General features: G+C 40.1%; 1 protein-coding gene across 3 annotated transcripts in view; it reads left to right on the top strand.

Moving 5' to 3' along the window:
• The window catches only part of LOC122092782 (lysophospholipid acyltransferase LPEAT1-like), a 29908-nt gene extending 5493 nt beyond the window's left edge, over positions 1–24415 (top strand). For 2 of the 3 annotated variants that reach the window (XM_042663078.1, XM_042663076.1), the window contains 6 exons: positions 382–419; positions 3495–3559; positions 3652–3720; positions 19741–19874; positions 22304–22444; positions 23499–23792. In XM_042663078.1, the coding sequence (XP_042519012.1) occupies positions 382–419; positions 3495–3559; positions 3652–3720; positions 19741–19874; positions 22304–22444; positions 23499–23606 (555 nt within the window). In that variant the 3' untranslated portion in view covers positions 23607–23792. Of the gene's footprint in view, positions 1–381; positions 420–3494; positions 3560–3651; positions 3721–19740; positions 19875–22303; positions 22445–23498; positions 23793–24015 lie in introns of those variants that run through there. The other variant, XM_042663077.1, reaches the window with a different exon arrangement.
• The last annotated feature ends 889 nt before the right edge of the window (positions 24416–25304 follow it).

The following is a 25304-nucleotide window of genomic DNA, read 5'->3' as shown; positions in this document are numbered from 1 at the left end:
TGCACCGGGTATGCCCTTATTTTCTGTAAAACAAATGCTGTATTGGTAAAACTTTAGTCTTATGTTTCCCGATGGACATGGATGTTAGTTGTACACTTTCAAGTAAATTTATTGACATCCTTATAGTGAAAATACTTCCAATATTTTACTGAAAGCAAATGGAGCCCAACCATGCTAGTGCAGCTGTATCTGCATCAAGCCCAAGCATCAAGTCCCTGCTTTGCTTGAGCAGACCAGATCGGGACTCTGATTTGACCATATGATAGCCTTTTTGATTATGTAAGAAGTAAGATTCTGGTCAGATTTACTTAATTTCTCTGTTCCTGATACTGACATGTTTCCGTTCTATTTTCATTCTTATCTTGGATTTCATTGCCAAAGAGATCAGTGGCTAAACTTCCTTTTGTTGGTCTCATGAGGTTTGTTGCAGCACTTGTTTCCTGGATTATTTTTTTGTGGGCAATTATCATGCCATGTTCTTAGTTTCTTAATTTCCTATTGAATTTCTATTGTATATTAAATATCTGTTGCATTTTTCCTTACTCCTGACACTTGACTTCTTACTTGACATCTAATTTTGATTCATTCTATAAATGCAAATTATGTTTCATAATATTGCTCGCTAAGACATATTATACGGAAATGTTTGTTTTATGTGGCATGAAGACTCAAAACCATCATATGCTTCTTCAGTGTCATTCACTATCTGTTGAAGCAATTGAATTATCTAGTAAGACACGTGGGATGAAGCGTATTTCACTATTTCTTGAATTAGCTCTCCACAGTAGTCTATACTCTTCTTTTTTCTTTTTAATTTTTAATATCAGCAACAGAAAAATATTCAGTACCCAAAAAGCATGCAAGTACAATTGCAGTAAGGTCAGAAACCCCAAAACCTGTTACCCAAAAAAAAAGAAAAAGAAAAAGAAACCCATTACCTATACAAGGGTAAAAAACATGTGCATCAGAAGAAAGTACAAAAACTTAATACGTCAATCATGAAGTACATAATCCCAGCTGGAAAAGTTTAGGTCTTAGCTTCTGACGTAAATTCTTTGCACACCATGCCTAATGCAGATAAATCATAAAAAAATGGTTTATTTTAGTGGAAATAAGTATGTGTTGGGCCTTTGGTCCCAGGGTTTTTTATTGTTATAGGACACTTTAGTGGGCCTAAAATATGGATAGGAGGAAGGAATACAAGGTGTCAAACATGTATAACCATGTCAAACATGAATGATCGTTCACAAAGGTAACAAAATAAGTAAACATGACCAATTTTTTACACTACATGGATCCTAAATATCTGAATGCACTAAAGAAAATAAAGGACTCCTAGACAAACTATGAGAAGGAAAAAAGAACGATAATGGTTCCTTAGCTCACAAGATTTACACTCAAGGTGGGACATAGACTTGCGACTAGGTATCATTTGTTGAAGCTTGGACTACGACAAATGTCCGAAAGTGCCACTGAATAAGGGAAACATCACCAGAAGCAGTAGCAGCAGCTGTAAAGGACGCATCACAATCGATGTAGTATAGCTCATCCTTCTCATGTCGTCCTCCGATCTTCCTCTTTGTCTGAAGATCCTGAAAAATGCAATAAGAAGGATAGAACATGACATTACTGCTTTAGTGAGTCGACTAACAGATAAGAGACCCGAGGGTAACTGGGGTACATGATTGACAGATGATAAAGTCATGGACAGAGTTGATGAATAATGTTAGGCTAGGACTCAAAGAACCTAACCCCAAGTAGGATCTTATTATAGCAATATCAAACCATTAGATGGACTTGAAACCTCCAGTGAAGGAAAGGTAAGAGAACTGGACCTACAGACCTGACTTCTTCAGGAACTTGATGGGGCCTTTCAATCATGTAAACAGTAGCTTAACAGCACCAATAGAGTCTCGGATCACTCTCATGATAAGGTAATAGCAGGGTATAAAATGGAAACTGAAAAAAAAAAAGGAAAATAGAAGAAGATAGGACGGGTTGATTCTCTCACTCTTGCTTTTATTTATAATGAAACCAATTACAGCCTAAGATCTTCTATAGGCATTCCAAATTGAAAGTAAATTTCTATCTCTAATGGGTTAGAAAATAAAGAATCCCAATTACATAAGCAAATCTACTTAAAAATAGAAACTATCATAACCCATAAATTATCTCCTTAAAAGAAAGCCTCCATGCACAACAATATTGGTCTTTAGCTTGATCTTCACCAGCTGGCCATGGGTCCCACCAAATCTGAAACAATATTCTTCCATAAGTTGTGATCGATATCTTCTTGGAAAGCAAGAGTCCATTCAGTGACAAACTAAGTCTTTGGTCTTCATATAGGTGGCACTAAACCCCACGAAATCTGGAGTTAATCTTCCTACAATCAGCCAGTCATGTGTTCCCAAAATTGTTTCTTCGTGTTTTCATCCAATCCTTTGTGGGTGCGTTGCGTAAGCACCAATTGTATTGATTACCTCTTTTCCAAACACAAGTTTGATGGATATTATCCTATCACCAACTCTTTTAACATCTACAACATCATTTTGAGCTCAAATTCCTTGATCTATCTATCCAGGTGTTCCCAATTTTTTTTCCTAGTATTTTCGTCTAATCCTATTTGGGGTTCATAAGCTCTGATTACATTGATTACCCCTTTTCCTAAAACAAGTTTGACCGATATTATCATATCACCAATTCCTTTAACATCTACAATGTCATTTTGAAGTCCCCTCCTCATTCCCATCTCCAAAACCATATCCTCCATGAATTCTTTCAAAATCTCTACTATCTCTTCCCATGTCCATTTAGATCTCCCCCTTGTTAATATCTTCTCCTTGACTAATTCCTTGAACTAATCTATCCATGTGTCCAAAATTGTTTCTTAGTATTTTCATCCAATCCTATTTGGGGTTCGTAAGCACTGATTACATTGATTACCTCTTTTCCTAACACAAGTTTGATGGATACAACTCACATGATTATCGATTTCTATTAACTTATTACTCTCTCACATAAATATTGATTGTTATTAACTTATTACTCATGCGTCAATACTACACTTTCTTCCCAATATCCTGTTGGGTGTTAATTTCTTGGATTTGAATTTCTGCAAGAACTCCGAATCATTCTCTTGAAGCTCATCCTCTTTATGATAAATGATCCGCTTGCCCCAAAATGACCTGGCCCAATAGGGAAATCCCAATTCATTGGGCCTTTCGATACAATCAAATAGATTGCCACTGCTTCCTATTTCCTAATTTTTCTGGACATTTTTCTTCCTTTAGCAACTTCCCTGGAATCTGAAATTGTTTGGAATACGTGTTGTACCATTTATTGTGACCTGAAGCTTTGAGTATCATTCTTTTTTATCTTAGTTGGAACTTCTCATTCATCTTGATGGATTTATTTTTCTTGTTTTATCACTTGATGCATTTTGTTCAGTATCTCGTGACTATAGCCTGATGGATTTCTATTGCTTTGTTTAACAGCAAATGTATGGGTTGTGTTTATGTCCAGCGGGAATCAAAATCATCTGACTTTAAGGGTGTTTCAGGTACATCAATCTTTAAAATTACTTTTCTTTACACATCATAATTTTGGGCCATTATCTGCGGTTCTCAGACTCTTAGGTCTCTGTACTTGCAGGTATTGTGACAGACAGAGTTAAGGAAGCCCATCAGAACAAAAATGCTCCAATGATGTTGCTTTTTCCAGGTTGCCATAAATTTGATTTTATTTATCGCATGCACATAGCCTCATGATTCCCTTAATTCATTTTGTCACACTACATGTCTGCAAGATTACAACTCAACTCGACGAAGCTTTATACCAACTAAGTGGGGCTGGCTATATGAATGTTTTACCATTCAATTCTATCTAAAGATCATATACTAAGTGGGGACATAAGCTGTTGAAATTCAGAGCTCTAGATTCAACTCAATAGCTTAACGGTTTAACTTAGCACATTGAATGGTCTATCAGAGTTTTGTAGGAAGAGTCAAGATTTTTTACTTTACGATTTGTACGAAACACATTTTTGTTACTGAACTCCAAAAGGGGAATAAGAAGAAAAAGACATGCAATTCACGGCCTAGCTCTTATATAATTGTTCAATTAAATGGAATAAAGTTGAAATTGAATTTGGGAAGTTCAAAAAAGAAAAATGAATTTGGAATAGAGTCAAAGTTTTAGTGTTATGGTCATAATTTGAGTTGCTTGATCTGGAACTACAAAAATGTCCTAGGCTTGTGATGAGGAAATTCTAATTTCTAAGAGTAACGTTGTGATACTTGAAGCCTTGAAAGTTTCGTGTTGGAGAGAACATAATGTCATTGTGGCTGCAGGAGATGTTCAGGATCATGTATCGTAGATGTTGATTGATGAAAATAAGCACCGAATTTATTAAGTAAACTCAAGAACAACAACAACAATAATAATTAAGTGGGAAAAAGGAAGAGACGAAAAGATGAGGATACAGAAATGGAAGATTGAGAGTAAGAGGAAAGCGGCACAACCCAGCAAGTCAGGAGAATCTCAGCTAAATAGGGTCGGCTACATGGATCCTTGCCCTTCAATAGGCCATATATGAGGTTGTACCTTACACAAGACCAAAAATATGCATGTCGTTCCTCCCAATTTCTCCTATGGTCATTTTAGGTCTGCCCTCAAGCTCTTTTAGCTCCTTCAATCAAAATCGGATCACTCCTCCTTACTAGGGTGTCCTATAGCCTCTGTTGAACATGGCCATATCACCTCAAGCGACTTTCTTAGAGCTTGTTATTAATCGGGGCAACTTCCAAATCAGCTCTATAATGCTCATTGCTTATTTTATCCATCCTAGTTTTGCCGCGCATCCATCTTAACACCCTCATCTTTGCTACACATAACTTCTCAATATGACACTTCTTAACTGTCCATCATTCTCTCTCTCCCCCTCAATACAGCATAGGCGGTTCGCACAACAGTTCTATTGAATTTTCCTTTAAGCTTTAGAGGAATACGCTGGTCACACTTTAATTCTGTATAAAACATCATCCTCTAAGTAAACTCAAGAACAAATATCCAAATAAATGAGGTTTTCGAACTGAGTGACTAAACTTAGGAGACTTTTTTCTTTAGGTGCTGAAGCAGGTATCCTGGTCAACTTTTGTTTTGGTTTGATTATAATTGTTTACATAGGCTGAGTTGCATACATGAGATCATACTTGCACATTCTTTTCCTCTTGTTTTTATTAATAATATTTTCTTAGCCTTGGCTTATTAGAAGAAAAATCTAGTAACCCATGAGAAAAAAGAAATTCTGACTTGTCTTTGACAAAAATGATATCATTTCAAGTTCAAGCTATATTTAATTTATCTCACCAAATACAAACTATAAATAGACCATATTTTAGCCACACCAGCTGAGAGCTTATGCTGCGTGTGCATCAAGGTTCGAGATTTCAGTTCCCACCATGGTCGAAACTGGAATATTTTGGGTTTCGACTGCAATTCAACTGAAACTTTGCATGTTTCGTTTGGCCATTTCATTTGGTCATTTCGGTGGTCAAATGATCATATTTTGGCTTGAATTTTCAGGAAAACCCTAATTAAGCATTTTAAAACATATTAGAACCTTTAGACTACAAAAAAAACACCAAAAAGGTACTTTGGCTTTGTACCTTGGTTAATAGTGTACTCCTACACTCTGCCTCAGAGAAAATGCTGTAGCCCCACGGCTATTGAAACCCAGCTCAACTGCCCTGGTCCATTGACTGCTCACACAACTTTGGTTGCTTCTCTGGATGCCAATTTGGTTGTGACCTCTACCCACCACCACCACACCACCCCACTTCCATTTAGCCCCAGCCCACCAACATCATCAAATCCTCTACTCTGAACCTGAGAAAACAAAAACCCAAATCCTTTACCATTAACACCAGATCTTTGACCACTCCCAACGCCACTCTAGTCATTGGCTATTGTCGTAGAACACTTGCCTCCTCAGGCCTTCCCACTCCCACTACCCCTTGCAACTCATGTAAGAGTCCAATGCCCACCCATCCTAGTTCCAAATGATTCCTTGGACCATCTATAATGTCCGAGGTCTAAATTCCTCGGCTAAACAATCGGAAATCAGATCTTGTATCCGCTCCTCCCAGTCCAACTTCTGTTGTCTCCTTGAGACCAGGGTCCTGGAAGCCAATGCCTCTCGTATTGCTTCATCAATTGCTCCCTCTTGGTCTTTCCTTGCCAACTACCTCCATAGCCCTAATAGAAGGTTCTAGATCCTTTGGGATCCCTCCTTTCTCAACATCTTTTGTCTTTCCTCTTCGGCCCAAGCTATCCACATCTCTATTTCTCACCACTCCGGCTCATTCATTTACTTTCTCTCTATCATTTATGCCCACAACCTGGCTTCTCTCTGTCTTCCCCTATGGGATGATATTCTTTCCTTCTCCAACACCGTTGGTCCCAGATCTTGGGGTATTGCCAGAGACTTCAATGTTATTAGGTTCAGTCATGAAAAACAGGGGGGCAACCCCATCGATTCTCAGGCAATGGATTCTTTTAATGATTACATTGATGATCTCATTGACCTTAGATGGTCTGGTGCTAAGCTCACTTGGCACAACAGAAGAGTCGGTAATCTCCGGGTGGCTTGTAAGCTTGATAGGGCCCTCGTTAATGAAGCTTGGCTCGACTCCTTCCCTTCTTCTCATGCCAGCTTTAGCCTCCCTGGGATCTTTGACCATAGCCCCATCTCAATCCATGTCCTTCCATTCCGCTCCTTTGGCCTTAAGCCTTTCAAGCTCTTTGACATGTGGATCTCTCACCCAGAATTCCATTCTCTTGTCCATAATGCCTGGAACAGTCACACCCCTCATTCTTTATCCCCCCTCATTGCTTTTGCTAGTAGGCTCAAGAGTGTGAAATTTGCCTTAAAGCTCTGGAACACCTCCACCTTTGGGAATATCTCCTCTCGAGTCTCCTCTGGACGGGACAAGCTCTACTCTAATCAAGCCAGACTTTAACACAATCTCCTCAACTTGATCCTTGCTGAGGAAGAAAAAGCTACTGCTTCTGACCTTTCCCATCTTCTCGATCAGGAAGAGAGCTCCCTCCATCAGAAAGCTCGAATCAAATGGCTTGAATTGGGTGATTCTAACTCGGCTTATTTCCATCGCTCCCTCAAAGCTAGAAATAATGCCAATTCCATCCTGATGCTTATCTTCTCCTCTAGGATTGATCTTTTTGCCTCGGATCTCATCAAGTTGGGAGAAGTCTCTCACTTCTAGAGGCTCTTTAGCCCCTCCCTCGCTACCCCTACCCCTACCCCCATCCCCATCCCCATCCCCATCCCCATCCCCTATGATCTCCTCAACAAGTTTGTCCTCGATGATTTCATTCCTTTTCTCCAATCCATTCCCAAGGAGGAGGAAATTATCTCGACCATCCTCTCCCACAAATCCAACAAAGCTCTGGGCCCTGATGGCTTCAATATGGGCTTCTTCTTTGCCTGTTGGAGCACCATAAGAAATGATCTTATTTCTGCGGTGTGTAGTTTCTTCTACAACCCGAACCAGATTGAGGGTATTAACCACACCTTCTTGTGTCTCATCCCCAAAAAAGAGGGTGCGGTTTCCATGAATGTCTACAAACCCATTTCTCTCTGTAATCTCTTTTACAAATTCATTGCCAAAAAGATCCAGAAAGTCATTGACTCCCTCGTTAGCCCCAATCAATCGGCCTTTGTTACGGGTAGAAGTATCTCTGACAACATCATCCTCTGTCATGAGATCGTCTGTGGTTTCTACCGGAAGACTCATGCCCCGACGACCCTCCTTAAGATTGACATTCACAAATTTTTCAATACCATTAGCTGGGATTTCATCTCTAATGTGTTGCTCCAGATGTCTTTCCCGCCATCTTTTGTCCATTGGATCCATGCTTGCATCTCCTCCACTCGTTTCTCCATTCTAGTGAATGGGAGCCCGGCCGGGTACTTTACCTCGGGCTGTGGCATTCGTTAAGGATGCCCCCTGTCTCCTCTACTTTTGTCTCTCTTTGGAGGCCCTCTCTCATTCCATTCAATTTGTTACTGACCTCCACCTTATTTCTCCCATCCCAAAATGCAAATCCCTGATGACATTATGATCTTTTCCAAGGCTGATCCTCTTTCTATCTCCACCATCATGTCGACTCTCCAATCCTTTGAATCCTTCTCGGGGCTAAGTATTAACCTCCTCAAGTCCAATATCTTTATTTTTGGTGTTTCCCCTGATGTCTGAGACACTCTCTCTGAGCTTGTTGGTATCCCGCTCGGCTCCTTGCCTGTTAAATATTTGGGGCTTCCCCTTATTTCCTCTAGGCTTTTGGCCCATCACTATGCCCCCATGCTGGATAACCTTAGGAAAAGGCTCCAGCTCTTGAAAGGGCAAACTTCTCTCTTTTGCTGGTCCTTTAGTCCATGTATCTTTATTGGTTTGGTACCTTTGCCCTCCCTGCTTCAGTCATCAAATCCTTTAAGGGTCTCCTTTGTTCTTTTCTTTGGAAGGGCTCCGATTCCTCTAAATTCCTAAGACCCTTTAGCTGGGAAAAGGTTTGCCTTCCTAAAGCTGAAGGTGGTCTTGGGATTAGAAGAATCAAAACCACCAATTCCATTGGGATCCTCAAGCTCATCTGGAAGATTGTGTCTAAGCATAAGAGTATTTGGGTTGATTGGATTTACTCTGATCTGCTCAAGTCTAACTCCCTTTGGATTGCTTCACAGATGCTTCCTGGATATGGCAAAAGATTCTCGAGCATAGACCCTTAGCCCTCTTTTCCATCTCCTTCAAGATTGGTAATGGCCAGTCTATTTCCCTCTGGAAGAACCCCTGGCATCCTGCGAGCATCCTCTATCACATCATCCCCCCCAGAGTCATATACTCTTCAGGAATTTCTTCTAAGGCCTTAGTCTCCTCTATCCTTTCCCCCACTGGCTGGTCCCCTCCCACCTCTCCCCCCCTTTCCCCCTGGCCACAGAGGAAGGGAGGACAAGTGTATCTGGCTCCACTCTAATGAAACCTTTTCTTCCACCTCCTCTTGGTCTTTCATTCGAAGTCCCTCCCTGGTAGTTCCGTGGTTCAAGGTGGTTTGGTTCCAAGGCCACATTCCCCGCTATAGCTTCACTCTATGGCGTTGTCTGACAATTGCCTGCCCACTCAATCTTTTCTCATTCGTTGTCACATCCCAGCCAACCCTACCTGCTGCCTCTGCCCCCCCTAGGTAGAGAGGACATCCCTCATCTCTTCTTCTCTTACCCCCTTTCTTCCCTCATCTGGAAAGTTGTCTTGTCCAAGTGTTGGCCGACTAGAAGATCCATTCTCCCTTTTGACAGAGAATGGAACTGGATTGATATGACTTTCTCTGGGTCTTCTATCTGTGACCCCATTGGCAAATTAGCCTGTTCCGCTACTGTTAACCACCTCTAGATGGAATGTAACATTCGTAGATGGACTGCCAAATCCCGTTCTCTAGATAAGATTTGGAAAGCTATCTACTTTGATGTTACATCTAAAGTGTCATCCCTTCAGATCCGCCTGGTCCTCACCACCCCTAGAAGCTCCCACATCGTTGCTTCCTGGAACCTCCATGTTGACTTCATCCCCCTCACTTGATATCTTTCTGGTTTCCGGCTCTCCCATCGCTATCCCCCCCCCCTTTTGCTAGCCATTGTTGGTGATTTTGCTCTGTATTTATTTTAGTTTGCTTTTGTTTTTGGCTTTTGGCCTTTGGTTTTCCTTTGTTGGTTAAGGCCTCCCCTCCCCCTCCTTCCCTTGTATATTTTTCTTCTCTTGGTAATGAATTATTTATTCATAAAAAAAAAAAAAATAGTGTACGTTGTACCTTGCTGTATATTTTCTCAAATGTAGCCTCTCTTACACATAATTTAGTATTAGAACATACAAAATTCAACAAAATTACTAAACTATGCATTAGGAATGAAGAAAAAGCATTTAATATTACACAATGTCAAAGTGTTACAAGTATTCAAGTAGAAGTGTATAACCAGGGTTAAAACACTCCTATGAAACTATTCCTCCAACTCTATGTCTATACCACGGAGAGTTTTGGATAGGATAAAAAAAACCTTAGGAGAAAGAAAGTTATACCTCTAAATTTGAATCTTACACAAACCTTGCTCAAATGCAGCAAATCATCACTATTGATGCGTTGTAGTAGTCCCCAACACTTTGTTCCACCAAGAAATGTAGGTGTTTCGGTACAATCACCAATGTTCCACATACAGAAAAGTAGGGATTTAGTATTTTACTGACACTTTGTTCCACCAAGAAATGCACTGTTTTGTACAGAAACCTAGTCACCTACAGAAAACTTGGGATTTTATGTCTGTTTCTGTTCAATCACCTACATAAAAGCAATTTGGGCAAAAAAAGTGCTATTTAAGTGTAGTAATCCCCCAACACTTTGTTCCACAATGTTTTTTTTTTTTAATCCCCCCTCTAACAGGAGAAACCACTTGAAAGATCAAAGCAGTGCTTTTATATGCGCACTGTTTTGTACCAAATCCGAGTCGAAACCGAAATTTCAGTTGAAAAACCATGCATTCCTACTACTGAACTGCAACCAGTTTCGTTTCGAACTTGGTCGAAATCAAAATATTTCTTGAAACCTCAGGTGTTTCGACTGAGATTTCGAACGTAGGCAAGTACCGAACTCAATTCACCACACCTCATCCCTCACCGCTAGAGGCAAGTAGACAAGTCCTGATCTGTCATTCCATTCTATTTAAGGCCATAGTTTCTGCCTACTCACGTTCTCATGTCTTTTCAAATTTCCTTGTCCATTTTAAAATGGTTTGGCTCAAGGTTTTCATGATGCCAGCTTGCAAGCTTATTCACTTGTCCTCTTTATCCAGTTTTGGGATCAGCCGTGCAAAAGCATCAGCTGTCTTATTTGATTATTCTGCTTCTTACATGTTTATTATCTCTGATCAAGTCCAATTGCTGTTCAGTAGAAAGTCCATATTGCTCTCAATTTCTTCATAATTGTTAAGGCCTCTTCTAGGTCCCAAGGTACTTCAGAATGGTGGCGTGCACTTGCCTAATTTCTTACAATTTGGCCCTCGCCTCGGCCAGGTTTTGATCTAGGTGGGTGCCAATTTCCCCCCGGGGGGGGGGGATGTTGTTAGAACTAATGTATGGCTGTATGCTTTTAAGGTGCACTTTGTTGCAGCTTATATTATATATATATATATATTTTTTTGGTGGGGGATTTAAAATGAAAAAACTGTAGAACTTAGGGGTAAAAATTGAAAAAATGAATATAACTACGCCCAAATTGCTTTTTTGATAAGTGTTGAATGATCACTGATTGACTGGGACTTCTTTGGTGTATACTTTACTTACAACTAAGTATAATATATTACTAAAACAATAGGAATTAACATAACCTGAAAGGTCCTAAGGTAGATCCTGCTTTATGCATACCTAGACCAATAAATCCTCACCTATGTAACCACCTAGCATCTAGGTTCCAAGGCTCCTGGGTAGTGCCTTTGGCTCACCTTGGCACTGGACATTTTTTTATTAATCATATTTGTTGGAGTTATATAATAGGCGTACTTTAGGAACTATCTTTATATATATATATATATATTTTGGATGATTAAAAAAATTCATTACGAAAAGAGAAAGAATATACAAGGCCCCAAAGGGAAAAGAAAAGGAGCAAAGGCTAGAAGCCCACCAAGGGGGAAAACCCCAACTAAATAAAGAAGAGAAGGATCACTACAAATTAAGTTTTCCATTCATTGGAACGAAGGTAGTAAGGAGCAAATCTCAGGCGGTGACTCTGCCCAGAAAATGTGCAATAGCCATCCTCATCATGATTAGAAAGCTTCAAAGATACCATATGGCCAAGGCAAGAAGGAGGAGGGGGGACTTCCAATCAGGAAAAAGAAGGGAAGGAGACTCCAGGATAGGTGTCACCATGGCATCACTAGGCTCCGAAAGCTCCTCCTCCGAAGCAACAAAAGAACTGTCAACCTCAAGGGTCAAATTACACAGAGGAGCCCAAGAATTAGACGTCAAAATCTTCTTCTTCTTCTTCTTTTTCTTCTTCTTATTCTTCTTCCTCTTCACAGGGGACTCAATAGGGGTGAGAAAGGTGGGGCATAACAACCCCACATTTTGCGAAGAGGGAGAAGCCTCGGTAGAGGCCAAGGAGCCTGCGATGACAGGCCCTAGTATTTCAATTTCGGCGTGAGGGACATTGAGCGCACATTGCCTCTGTTTAAACAAAGGAGATGGAGGGAGGTCAACATACACCGAAGACCCATCTAAAGTCACACTAGCTCGCAGCTCCAAGTCCAATATAGGCTCCAACATACTAGACTGGAGGCCAATCCAAGCCTATCTCTAGAAGAAAGCCCCAAGCCGACTAAAGGATTTGAAATTGAATTTTCCTCCAAAGGGGGGGGGCCACCTCCTCCAACTCTAAGAAATTGATAGTAGAGGCACATTGGTAAGTGGGAAGGTCCATTAGAGGACCAACAACACACTCCAGCTCATCCTCTGTCCCTTGGGAAGAGGGAAGATCCGTCAAAACCGCAAAGGAGTTGGCAAGAGGGGCACCTTCAATAGTGCTAGTAGCCTCACATGGGAGGATATCAATGTGAGAGGACAATTGAGTAGCTTCCATCGGACAAGGAGAGACACTTAATGGGAGGCCATTGGGAACCACACCTGAGAAGAGGTTGACAATGCAAGGAGGGGAAGCGACAAGATCACCAACATCACACTCCACCACCATGCCCAAGGAAGAAGCATCACCTTGTTGCACCGTTGGGAAGCTCCCAACCTCTCTTCTCTCCATCCGACGAGCTGGTTTAGGCCTTGTGTTACGCAGGGGAAAAGCTGCCGTCACCTTTGGGGCATAGAGAAGGCCCATGGCCAAATGAACAACACGGAACACAACGGGGAGGCACCCACTCATAAACAACTTCTTGTTTAAAACTGGAGCTTCCCTCGGGGCAAACCGAAATGAATTTGGGAAGTTCGGCCAAAGCTTTGATCAAGATACAAATGCGAGCAAAGGAGAGGCGCTCTTTCGACAAGCTAAAAGAATCGGAGTAGAGAGGAATGCCTATCTCACTCCCAATTAGGCTAAGCGCCGATTGAGACCACACGTGGAACAGCAGGGCGGGGAGCCTTACCCAAATCGGGATGGCATCCAGGTCGATCTTCAACGAAAGGTCGGGGTTCCAAGCTCTCACGAGGAGTGGTTGTCTCAAAAGATGCCACGGGCCACCCTCTAGAACCCGCTGCTTGTCAGCATCATTGTTGAAATTGAACACCATGAAGCCATTCTCCATGAGTTTGATATCTTGTTGGCCTGAGATCTTCCAAAGTCGAGGAAGAGAAGATTTTAAGACCTTGAAGGAAGGCTGGCGACCCACGAAGAACCCAATACACGTATTACTCCAAAAATGGAGCTCTTTTACCACTTGAGACGTGCAACAAATGATTGTCTTGCCATCCACAGTGGAAGGTTGAGAGTAACATAGTGAGAGACCCTCTTAGGTAGAAGGGGGATGCCCAAACAGAGAAGACAAGGTCCGATTATGGGATGCCGACCCTTGGAGAGGGGGAGAAGGTTGAGGAATCTGGTTAGAGGAAGCAGCATAATGGGTTGGCAAAGGAAGGGGTGGGGATGGATAGGGAGGGATGGTTCGAGTGGAAAAATCCATCGGGGACACGTCAGACATGTGCTTGGCTTTACATTGCTATTCCATGAGGAGGTGAAGCTAACTCCGCAAATTGAATTTGGGTTTTTTTTGTTCTTTTACATCATTATTCGATAGGGTTAGGTGAAACCCATCAAAACCTTACAAGTTCTCTCAAACTGTCTTTATATATTTTTTTTTTTGGATGAAACTGTCTTTATATTATGTTGTCCTAAGTTGTATTTTCCTTTTCTCTATTTTACCTCCCTAGGGAGGCTTATGTAATTTCCCCAACTTATTAGTTTGAACCTAATAAAGATGGGAAGAGCGAAATGCTCTCCCACGATTTGCACTCTTCTCTTCATCTTCCTCATCTCTTACCCTAATATCTCTAACTTCTAACTTGGTATGAAGCTCCATGGTTAGAAGTGAGTTTATTGATGTTCCATCAAGATTTCATGGTTTATTAGCTCGTTGTAATTTATTTTTTGGGTCCTAAGAAGAAGATATTTGGGAAGTGTGTTTCCCCTTTGATTTGGATCTCCATTTGTGTTGTTTTAGGGGTGGTATCCTTACATCATGTCTGATCTCATAGAACCTGCAGAAGCTACATCAGGTGGGTCGAGTAGTACCAACCCTATTTCAATTGTCTTTGATAATCCCAATACTCAAATTTCTTTTGTGAAGTTGGATAGTACCAACTATTTGGATTAGTCACAATTTGTGAGGCTATACTTGCGAAGTAGAGGGAAGTTACTGGGGCTATCAAGTCCCTTCTGTCGCTATTCTAGGTTACTAGAAATGGGAAACAACTAACTCTCCTATTTTGACTTGACTGTTTTTCTCCATAAAACTTGAGATTTATCTGGAAGGAAACTGCTAAGAATATTTCGGATACTGTTTAAGACCTATAACAGGGTAGGTGACTTTTCTAAGGTTTACCAGCTTCTTCAGCAGGCACTCTCCATCAAGCAGGGGAACAAGACTATTTTTGAGGACTATAATACTACCATAGGACTCTGGGAGCAGTATGATCATTATTGGGACCTTCAGTTTTCCAATCCTGAAGATGAAGCTAAGGTTTATAGATCCCTTGAAAAATGGGTGTGTTCTGATTCCACTAAATTGGGCTGAATTTAGATTATGAGCCAATCCATATACAAATTTTGGGTTGGTCACCTCTTCCATACCTTGATAAGGAGTGTAGCTACCTATTGAGTGAGGAGACCAGGAGAGGTACTATGGATTCTGCACGTCCACTTGAGCGCTCTGCTCTCTCTTCCACTACCCACGGAGAATGGTGTGGAAGCGACCGAAGCTAGGGGTCATCCTGTGGAGATGATAGAGAGACCCTGACAATGTGATAATTGTGGGAAACCTGGGGATACCCGAGAGAGGTGTTGGGTTCTTCATGCCCATCCTTTTAATACTCGTGGTGGATCTGCTGGCACACGTGGTGGCCGCAAAGGGGCTACATCCCATACTACTATGTCAAAGACTAATCCTAGAGGACACATAGGCAGATACCAGCTCCTTCTCTAGGGTTGATATTGTAGTGCTTCATAGTTCATGTCTCAGCTTGACAGCCACCTCACAGGATACCTCACCTTCCGATATTCATGTCTCCACATCTGTACCTTCCACTGCTCTGTTGTGGGGTCATTGACTCTGGTGCTACTGACCACATGATTGGTACGTCTCATTATTATGATTCTTACTCCATTTGTTCTGGTATGGATAAGGTTTAGGTGGCTGATGATACCCTCTCTGTTTTTGGTAAAGGCAATATTCCCATTACCTCTTCCATTTCACTTAATTCCGTTTTTCATGTTCCTATCCTTTCCCTGAATCTTTTGTCTGTGAGCATTTTAACTAAATCCTTAAATTGTCGTATCACTTTTTTTCCTTCTCACTGCCTTTTTCAGGATTTGGTGATGAGGAGGATTATTGACAATGGATATGAAGAGAGCGGCCTCTACCACACCATAGTCCTGTGCATGTGGCCGTAGTGACAGTAGTTTTATTGACTGTGTGATGCTTTGACATCAGCATTTGGGACATCCCTTTTTCTGTTATGAGGAAACGATTACCTCATTTATTTACATCTTTTCTTTCTTTTCATGTATTTCATTGTGAACCATATACTTTTGCTAAACATTGTCGTTCATCTTATCCCTATCATACTAATAGATCTGTAGTTCCCTTTCACATTGTGCACACTAATGTTTAGGGACCTTGTCCTACTACCTCCTTGTTTGACCATCGTTATTTTGCTTCATTTGTTGATGATTTTTCTTGTTGTAGTTGGACCATTTTTATGTAACAAAAGAGTGATGTTTATGATGCCTTAAAAAAGTTTCTATAAAATGGACTATACCCAGTTTGAAACCAAGATCAAAATTTTCAGATCTGATGGGGGGGGGGGGGGAGGGGGGAGGGGGAGGAAGTACATGTATCGTGGTCTGTAGGACTTTTTACTGACAATGGTATTATCCATCAGCTTGCTTGTGTTGATACAACCCAACAGAATGGGGTTGTTAAGAGGAAAAATTGCCATTTGTTAGAAGCCGGTAGAAGCCTTCTATTTGGCATATATGTTCATAAAACTTTTTGGTGTGAGGCTGTTCTCGTCAACAACATCCCTACCAAAATCCTTGGGTCCCAAAAATCCTATTGCACTCTTGTCTCCTTAGTCTTCTACTTTTCCTCTTCCTCCCAGGGCGTTCAAGTGTGTTTGTTTTGTGCATGTTAACAACTCCTCTCGCACCTAACTCGATCCCACAGGCTCTCAAATGCCTCTCCCTTGGGTATTCTTCCACTACCAAAAGCTACAAGTGTTATTACCCTTCCTCTCGCAAATGACTTCTTTCCAAAGATGTCACCTTGAGTCTGTGTCCTTATTTGCTTTTCATTAGCATCCTCTTCAGGGGGAGAATGAAAGTGAAAAAGTGAAAAAGGCTACTGATGCCATTCCGTTTCTTACTCATTTTTTTCTTGATATTGGGAAACATAAAGAGGTGTATGATGTTGACACTGTGGATATTAGTGGTACTAGTGGTCCTTATAAAGAGATCTATTGTGTACACAAGGACAAAGAAGACCTGTCAAGAGTCCTCTCTGGATCCACATTTCGAGTTCCCCTTTTTGAGTAAGGTAACATCTCCTCTTCTCATTCTGAGTTGGATCTAGCTATTGCTGTTCTTCAGGGTAAGAGATCTTGTACTAATCCTATAGCCCAGTTTGTTTCTTATGATGCTCTCTCTCCTATAGGTGTTGCTTTTACAGTTGCTCTTTCTTTTGCTTCCATCCTCAAAACTATTACTGAGGCTATGCCAAACCCCAAGTGGAAACAAGCCATATTTGAGAAATGATGGCACTTGAGAAGAACTGTACCTGGAAGCTAGTTGACCTTCCTAAGGGGAGAATCCTAGTTGTATGTAGGTGGGTCTATACAACCAAGTACCAATCAGATGGTTCTATTGAGAGGTACAAGGCAAGATTGGTGGCCAAAGGGTACAATCAGGTGTATTGAATTGATTATCAAGAGACCTTTGCTCCTGTGGCCAAATACAACTCAATAAGAGTTTTTTAATCTGTGGTGGCAAACATAGATTGGCCTTATATCAGTTGGTGTGAAGAAGGCCTTTCTCCATGGAGACTTAGAGGAGGAAATGTATATGGAGCCCCCTCCTGGCTTCAAGTTTCTGGCAACTGATGGTAAGGCGTGTCTTCGGAAGAAGGCACTTTATGGTCTCGAGAGCTTTAGGCAGGCCATTTTGAAGAATGGATATTCCTAGAGTCAAGCAGATCACACATTATTTACCTGGCGAGGTAATGGTACCATCACAACATTGATTGTTTATGTTGATAATATCGTGGTGACTGGAGATGACAATGATGAAATAGTTAGGTTGAAAGCTTATTTGGCCAAACAATTTGAGATCAAGGATCTAGGACACTTGAAGTATTTCTTGGGAATTGAAGTGTCAAGGTCTAAGAAGGGAATCAACATATGCCAGAGAAAATTTGTTCTATATTTGTTGAAAGATACAAGGATGCTAGGTTATAAAATGGCAAGTTCTCTTATTGCGCTGAATCATAAGCTAGGAGAAGATTATGGTCCTTCCCTTGTTGATGCAGGGAAATACCAGAGACTAGTGGGAAAGTTGATCTATCTGTCTTTGACTTGCCTAGACATTACTTATGCAGTGGGAGTAATGAATCATTTCAAGCATGCACCCAGGAGTACTTGGATGTTGTGTACCGCATCCTCAGATATTTGATGTCTTCTCCGTGAAAAGGACTTTTGTATGCTAAGAATAATCACTTGAGGGTAGAAGGTTACTCGGATGCTGATTGGGCTGGATCCATCTCTAACAGACGATCTACATCTGGTTATTGCACATTTGTGGGTGATAACTTGGTTACATAGAGGAGCAAGAAACAACTTCTTGTAGCTAGATTTAGTGCAAAGGCTGAATATAATGTAATGGCTCATGGAGTTTGTGAACTCATTTGGTTGTGTCGGTTGGTTCTTGGGTAGGGTATGACACTGAAAGACCCATACGACTCTATTGTGATGACAAAGCAGCTTTAAGCATTGCTCATAACCTAGTCCGGCATGATAGAACAAAATACATTAAAGTGGACTGGCATTTCATCAAAGAGAAGATCGACTCTGGCAACATTTGCACACCTTTTGTGAATACAGGTGATCAATTGGTAGACATCTTCACCAAAGGATTCACTTCTCACCAGTTCAGTACCATCTTATGCAAGTTGGGAATGTATGACATTTATCCTCCAACTTGGGGGGAGTGTTGGAGTTTATGTAATAAGGGTACTTTAGGAACTGTATTTATATTATGTTATCCTAAGTTGCATTTTCTTTTTATCTCTTTTACCTCCCTAGGGAGGCCTATATAATTTCCCTAACTTATTAATTTGAACCTAATATAGGTGGGAAGAGCAGAATACTCTCCCACGATTTGCACTCTTCTATCTCTTTCTTCTCTCAACTTCTCTCCCTCTTCTTCCTTCCTCTCGTCTCATCATCTTCCTCATCTCTAACCCTAATATCTCTAACTTCCAACTTATTCTTCATATCCAAAACTGAATTAACCCACCAATCTGGCCCTATGGCTGAAATGGAGAGTCCCATTTCCTATATCTCTGTCAAATTTGACTATATCTTTCTTTCTTTCTTCTTCTTCTTCTTTTTTATTTTTTATTTATTTTTGATGTAGAAATTTGACTAGATCCAACCTCGAAGCAATCCACTTTGACACTGTCATCTGAAGTCTTACCTGTGTCTAACCTTGCATCCTCTTTGAATCATCTCTAGAGTCTTTAGTTTTTTCAACTCAATTGTTCTTGGAGGTGACTGAGCATCTTTCTTGAAGGTGGTTCATCGTCACTTCTGCTTTTTTATTTTTTCTCCCTTCTCCCAGTTGGTTCAGGTCTGTCAGGTGTGCTGACTTAACTCATAGTCAGAATTCAGAAAGAAGCAACTGCTTTTATTTTCATGTAGATTGCATTGCTTTTTTTTTTCTTTTTAAAAGTAAATGAACTTTTATTAGTAAAAATAGATTAATGCAAATCTTATTTGCCTAAAATCATGCTCATGAAGGTAATGTCCCCATCTTTTGGCAAGTCTGGAAATGTCTTGCCTTAAATCTTCCACCCCAAGGATGGATGACGTAAGATTTTTCTTTGGATCTGAACTTTTCAATGCTCATAGATTTCTGTTTATTTTTATGTGCACCAACCAGTAGCTATGTGGTGATGGCATCCTGATGGAGTTTTCAATGCAAAGATGTGCCTACCATTTTTTAATATGCTAAAATAAGCTCCAAGAAACCATCCATACATAAATTTCCTTAATCAGAAAGGTGATGTGGGTCCTTCAAAATCTATTTTGGAAACTCCACACTCACATATGGTTAAAGGAAGAGTTGTAGAACATAACTTCTCTAATTTTGTAACACGCTTTCCTAATCATTGTGCCTTTTATTATATTGCAGAGGGCACAACGACAAATGGAGACTTCCTCCTTCCATTCAAGACAGGTGCATTCTTGTCGAAATCCCCTGTGCTTCCAGTGATCCTAAGATATCCTTACCAGAGATTTAGTCCATCCTGGGATACCATTTCTGGGGTGAGTAGCCATCGAGCTATTTATACTGACATTACATTTTAACATTATTCATTGATGAATGTAAGTTTGTAATCTGATCAATTTGTTCCATTGGTTGCATCTACAAATGACTTTCCTGCTTTTACATATATGTTTTCTATATTTTCCTTAGTTGTCATGGAATATTACGGTGAATCCAGAGCTGCAAATTTATTTACCTGGACTTTCTGATACCGGGCACTACATTGTGTGAATTTAATATTCGAATATTATTTTTAGGAAAATTCTGGTTTATTTTTTGAATTGAGATTAGTATCTTTTACTGTGCTATCAATGTGCTCATCAAATTCAAACAGTGGAGGAAGAAAGGAGTGAGTCAATGACAATACTTCTAGTGTGGTAATCTGTTCAGATTAAAAGGCTAGCCATCTGATCCTAACCATTGGATTTTGTTCAGATAAAGCCAAGCCATTCATACAAGATAAGACCCAAAATAGACCTTACATGAACAAAATACCTATATTTATTTTTTGGTATTATTGTCAGTTATGGAGGTCAGGCTTTGTATCCCAATTTGTATTGTTGGTGCTGAGGCCATGGTTCTAAGAATCAGAATCGGTTTGCCGATTCCAGTTGAATCAGATCGGAATTGATTGGATCCGATTCCTGATTCTGCTTAAAAAATTGGGCTTTTTCCAGGGTTCAAGGTAGATTCCGCTGATTCTGGTGATCCATGGAGGACGATTCAATTGCCAATTTCACTTCCTCAAATAATGGCGGAGATAGATGTGCTAAAATATATTAAATATGAGTTTCTTCATCATGGATAATTTATGTGCTATGTTACCTTCAGAGTAAAACTTTCCACAAGGGTGGAATCTGCATTCAGAGGATGAGAGGGTATCTCTTCACCAGCGCCCCAAGTTAAGCCATGTGGCAGATTGTATAAGGCTGGAATTTTATAGACAGGTAGATCTGAAGGTCTCTCGCTCACATGCCAAGTTTCAACCGAAGTGGGTTTTCGAAGTGGCAAAATATAGCATTGAAAAATTCTGGACTGCCCTTAAAAATGTTAGCGTAGAGAGAGGGTGCAAGGATATACATGGGAGGGTATGTCGTTGAATCTGAGTATAAAATTTGATGCGTGGCCCATTCATACCACTACCTAGATATCCATATGGTTGAAATTTCCAGGTTACCTTTTAAATGGAAAAAAATGGGTGCTTGTGTGGAGAGCCATGTGGGAGGAGCCATCTGGTCCTTGTCCTTTATATCCACAAGGCTCATCTATCACGGTTAGGACCTCCTATCCAACGAATACCTATTGATTAAGAAAATAGTCATATATGGAAGTTTCAGTCTATTGAGTTCCTTGTTTGTTTGTTAATTCTGAAAGTTGATGTCTGTGCTTTTGTATTTAATGAGAAATACTGATGTATTACCAATAGTTTAAGGAGTTTGGACTATTGATACCCAGTAATGGCCAAAAAAAAAAAAATCATTATAGCAGTAAATGACATCAAATAGTACAAAAGAATGTAACCTTTAATTAACAAGAAGTATAAATTGTGGTCTTGAATCTTAATATATAGTTTTCTAGTGGTTTATAGTGGAAGGAGGCGGAGGGAGGGTGAGAGAGGCAGGCTACTTCTCTGTGCTCAAATGACAGCATGCCTTGGTTCCCTAAAATTTGTGTCAGTTGCTTTGGTTGCAATGATTAAGCCATATAGTCTAAAAAATGAACATTTGCATTGCAGAAAGGGGAAAAAAAAGCGAGTGAGTTCATTAATACAAAAACAAGGGAAGAAAACTATCTGTTCACAGAATAATATCCATATCCATTCTGAATTGATTAAGCTACTCCATGGTTTTTTCAAACAAGATCAGACTGCGGAGCCTTGACAGTAAAAAACCCCTCCCCAGCTCCCGCCGGGTTGAAAAAAAAAAAAAAAAAAGGCGGATGATCACCGAAACCATGCCAATTTTTTTTGTTTTTGTTTTTTTGTCTTGCAAACTGTGGACTGACCAGTTTCCTAGTTTTGTTTTTTTGGTAAATGTGTCTTCAAACTGGTATATAATTGGTCAGAACTGGGTTGAACCAGGTCAAATCAAATTGACCACCCAAATGGTTTGGTTTCCATTCCAGTTTTAAAAATGAGTGACACTACTGTGGTGTTCCTAGGGTGTAATCGTAAACGATCTTGGCCAGCCATTTGGGTAGCCTAGATATGCATTTTTTGATTATTCAGAAGGAAGGGTGCCACAAATATTTAGACAATTTACTTTTTGAATCTCTTAATAGAAATCATGAAGGGATAAGTAATGTGAATGTGATCATCTGCAAAATAATATCCAAAGGAATTATTGTTTTTACTGCTATTACTGCATGCATTTATTAAATGCATTGATTTTGAGTTCTATACCAAAATTCTTTTGATGTTCCTTTGCAGGCACGCCATGTGATTTTGCTTCTCTGTCAATTTGTGAATCACATTGAGGTGACAAAGTTACCTGTTTACCACCCCTCAGAGCAAGAAAAGGAGGATCCAATACTTTATGCTAATAATGTCCGAAAGTTAATGGCTAGTGAGGTATATGACCCTTTCTCAGCTATTAGCTGGACGCAAGTCTCCAATCTCTCTCTCTCTTTTTAAATTATTTTAACTTACAGTCTGAAATCTAGATCATTCTCTAATGTTTTCAGTAATGCAAGATAACACTGGTTTTACTTGTGCATGAAAATCAAGACAACTAGCATCTTAGGCTTCTTAGCTGATGCATTTGTTACAGATAAATAGGTGCCCCATCTGTCTTTATAAGAAGAGTTTAATGATATTGATTGCTTTCTACCTAGCAAAATCCATGGTTGTATGTGTATGTCCCGAGCTAAATAGATAGGCGTATGTCTCATTAACCGTAGAGTTGAATTTATTGCCTGCCTTGATTGAATCTATTACTTGTCATAAAACACATTGGAGATTTTGCTTCCCAGGGTGTGACAACTTGCGAATTAAATAAAGCCGTCTCTTCTAAGACCAACCTGGGAAATTGGGATTTCCATTTCCATAATATAAATTCATAATGTTTCAATGTTGTACCATGGATGATGGATTGCGTTTATATGACATTGAATGCCACAGGGGTTCCTTTCAGTTTGGACCTTACATGGCAGACCTTTCAGTTGATCCATGCGGTGGGGTTTAGCTTTGTGCATTCTTATTTATTTCTAAAGGGCAGTGTATTTATTTCTAATACATGAAAATTTGGTGTCATCAAGCTAAATCTAAAATTTGGGCCACCTATGAATTGATCGAGACTGCTCAAGCCAAACGACCTCCTGAAGGAGAACAGCTTGACAGTTTGGTAATCCGAAGATTGGTGGATAGATAGATGATGTTTGGAAAATATGGTTCTTATGGGGTAATTGGGTTTGTCTTGGTAGTTGAATTGTTCGCTATCCACTCCCCCAGTGGGTGGCCTGCCTATGAGTAAGCTGGTTACACCCATTCAGTGATAGGCAAAGTGGGCTATATTTGGTATTAGTGGAGTAGAACGCAATATATTGTTTGAATATTATCCTGACCTTCCAATCTGATTTGATTGACACTGATTTCTAGTTTAATTTTTGTTCCTGTTTGCCTGCAGGGTAATTTAACAATGTCAGATATTGGATTGGCTGAGAAGCGAATCTATCATGCTACGCTCAATGGTAATAATAGCCAACCTAGAGTTTTACATCAAAAAGAAGATTGAAATAAATACATGGCCTCGCAAATCATTCCTAGTCACAGCTGGGTTTCTTGGTTCCTTTTGTTATTTTCCCATGGTTGCACAGTAAGGGGTGGTTTCTCCACACCCATTTGGTCAAACATCAGTGTTCTATTATTGTGGTGTAATTTTCAAATTTCATAATTAAAATCGTCTCTGAAAGTTTGAATTTGTCTCCTGGTCCTTCATTTATTAAGTATTTTTTTTTATGTTTTCCTGTGTCAATGAATCTACTCTCATATGCTTTATCCTGGTTTGTTCCACCGTAAAAATGGGGGAAAGTATTACTTAATCCTCAATGTGTTTCTCCATCATAGATTGCTAAATGCCCTACAACCGTGTAAGAGAAAATCTGCATTTGTTAAACTGAAACATCTCTTTGGTCTTGCTGCAGGTTTGTTTTGCCAAAGCTAACACGGATTCGCGATCTGTAAATTCTGTATGTTACAGGAAAGAAAAGGAAAATAATTATTTTTTCCACTGAGCTATTATTGTTGTCCTACTCACTGTGAATTATAGATGCCTAGACCTTGGAGAAATGTTTATAGAGCTTTGGGGTCTTTCTAACATCTGGTTGTACCTTTATTTCGACAACTCTTGGTTTCGATTGTCCTGTGCTTTGTTAGTATTCTTGTCCTAGACTGTCCATTCCATCACCCTTCTCATCTACGACCTCGCCTGCACTGGCTTCTGTAGAATGTTTTAGAACATCCGCAGTGACTAGGCATTACCATTGCCATGAGTATTACTTGCCATGAAAGCAGCACTTGTGGAGGTGTTGATGTTTGTTATGTTAATGAACCAATTGGTTCCATGATCCAATTTTCATCCTTTTATGTTTTTGTTAAATATACTCTGGGAGCTGGGCGGGGAATTTGTTTGATGCTTTCTACTAGTGTCATTTTTCTGTGGCTGTTATAGAGCTGTACTGTTAGGGGGAAGTGGGAGTACCATGGATCAGACTAAACATGTGAGATGTCTAGTACTGTTAACAAAGTGGAAATTTAATGATTCAGAGAATTTACTTACTCTTTCTAAGTTGTGATTAACATTGCTACAATAGGGTTAAAAGTGTTGAAGTGCTTCCTAAGGCTACTTTTGGCTGTCCAGAATCATTTACTTGTAAAGCTGAGATTTCAGATTTGGAAATGATTTGGGAACAGAGGTTCTTTGCTCTTTCCGGCTTCTACATCAGGAAAACTCATATATTTCCGATAGGTAAACGCATCATAGAGAGTACTTTTCTCTTGTTAGTGGACTACAGTTGTTGAGGTCCCACCCAACTACCCAAGGTTCAAGTAAGCGGAATAAGCAATGGGATTGGTTAAATTGATTCCGATTCTGATCCAGCCGGAATTGGCAGGAAGTCATCCAGAATCACTTGAACCCTAGAAAAGCCTGAGATCAGCCAATTTGACTGATCCACGCCTCTGTTTCCTTGAACCATGCTCCCATCTTAAAAAGTATGGAAGAGTTTTATGAATGATTAAACCTAAAGAGGACATTCATAAGGTTTGAAGTCTTAGTGTCGATGGAATGCAAGGGTGATGGGTAAAACCCTAATTAGCTAGTAGGCTTCATTATTTACTACTGTTATTGTGATGGGGTTCTTTTGATGGTAGGCTAATCAGGAGTGTTGGCTTTGAGAGAGAGAGAGAGAGAGAGAGAGAGAGAGAGAGAGTT

The sequence above is a fragment of the Macadamia integrifolia genome, chromosome 11, assembly GCF_013358625.1.
Source record: "Macadamia integrifolia cultivar HAES 741 chromosome 11, SCU_Mint_v3, whole genome shotgun sequence".
NCBI classification, from domain to species: domain Eukaryota; kingdom Viridiplantae; phylum Streptophyta; class Magnoliopsida; order Proteales; family Proteaceae; genus Macadamia; species Macadamia integrifolia.
Note: the sequence above shows the minus strand (reverse complement) of the source record. Positions and strands in the feature narration are given on the sequence as shown.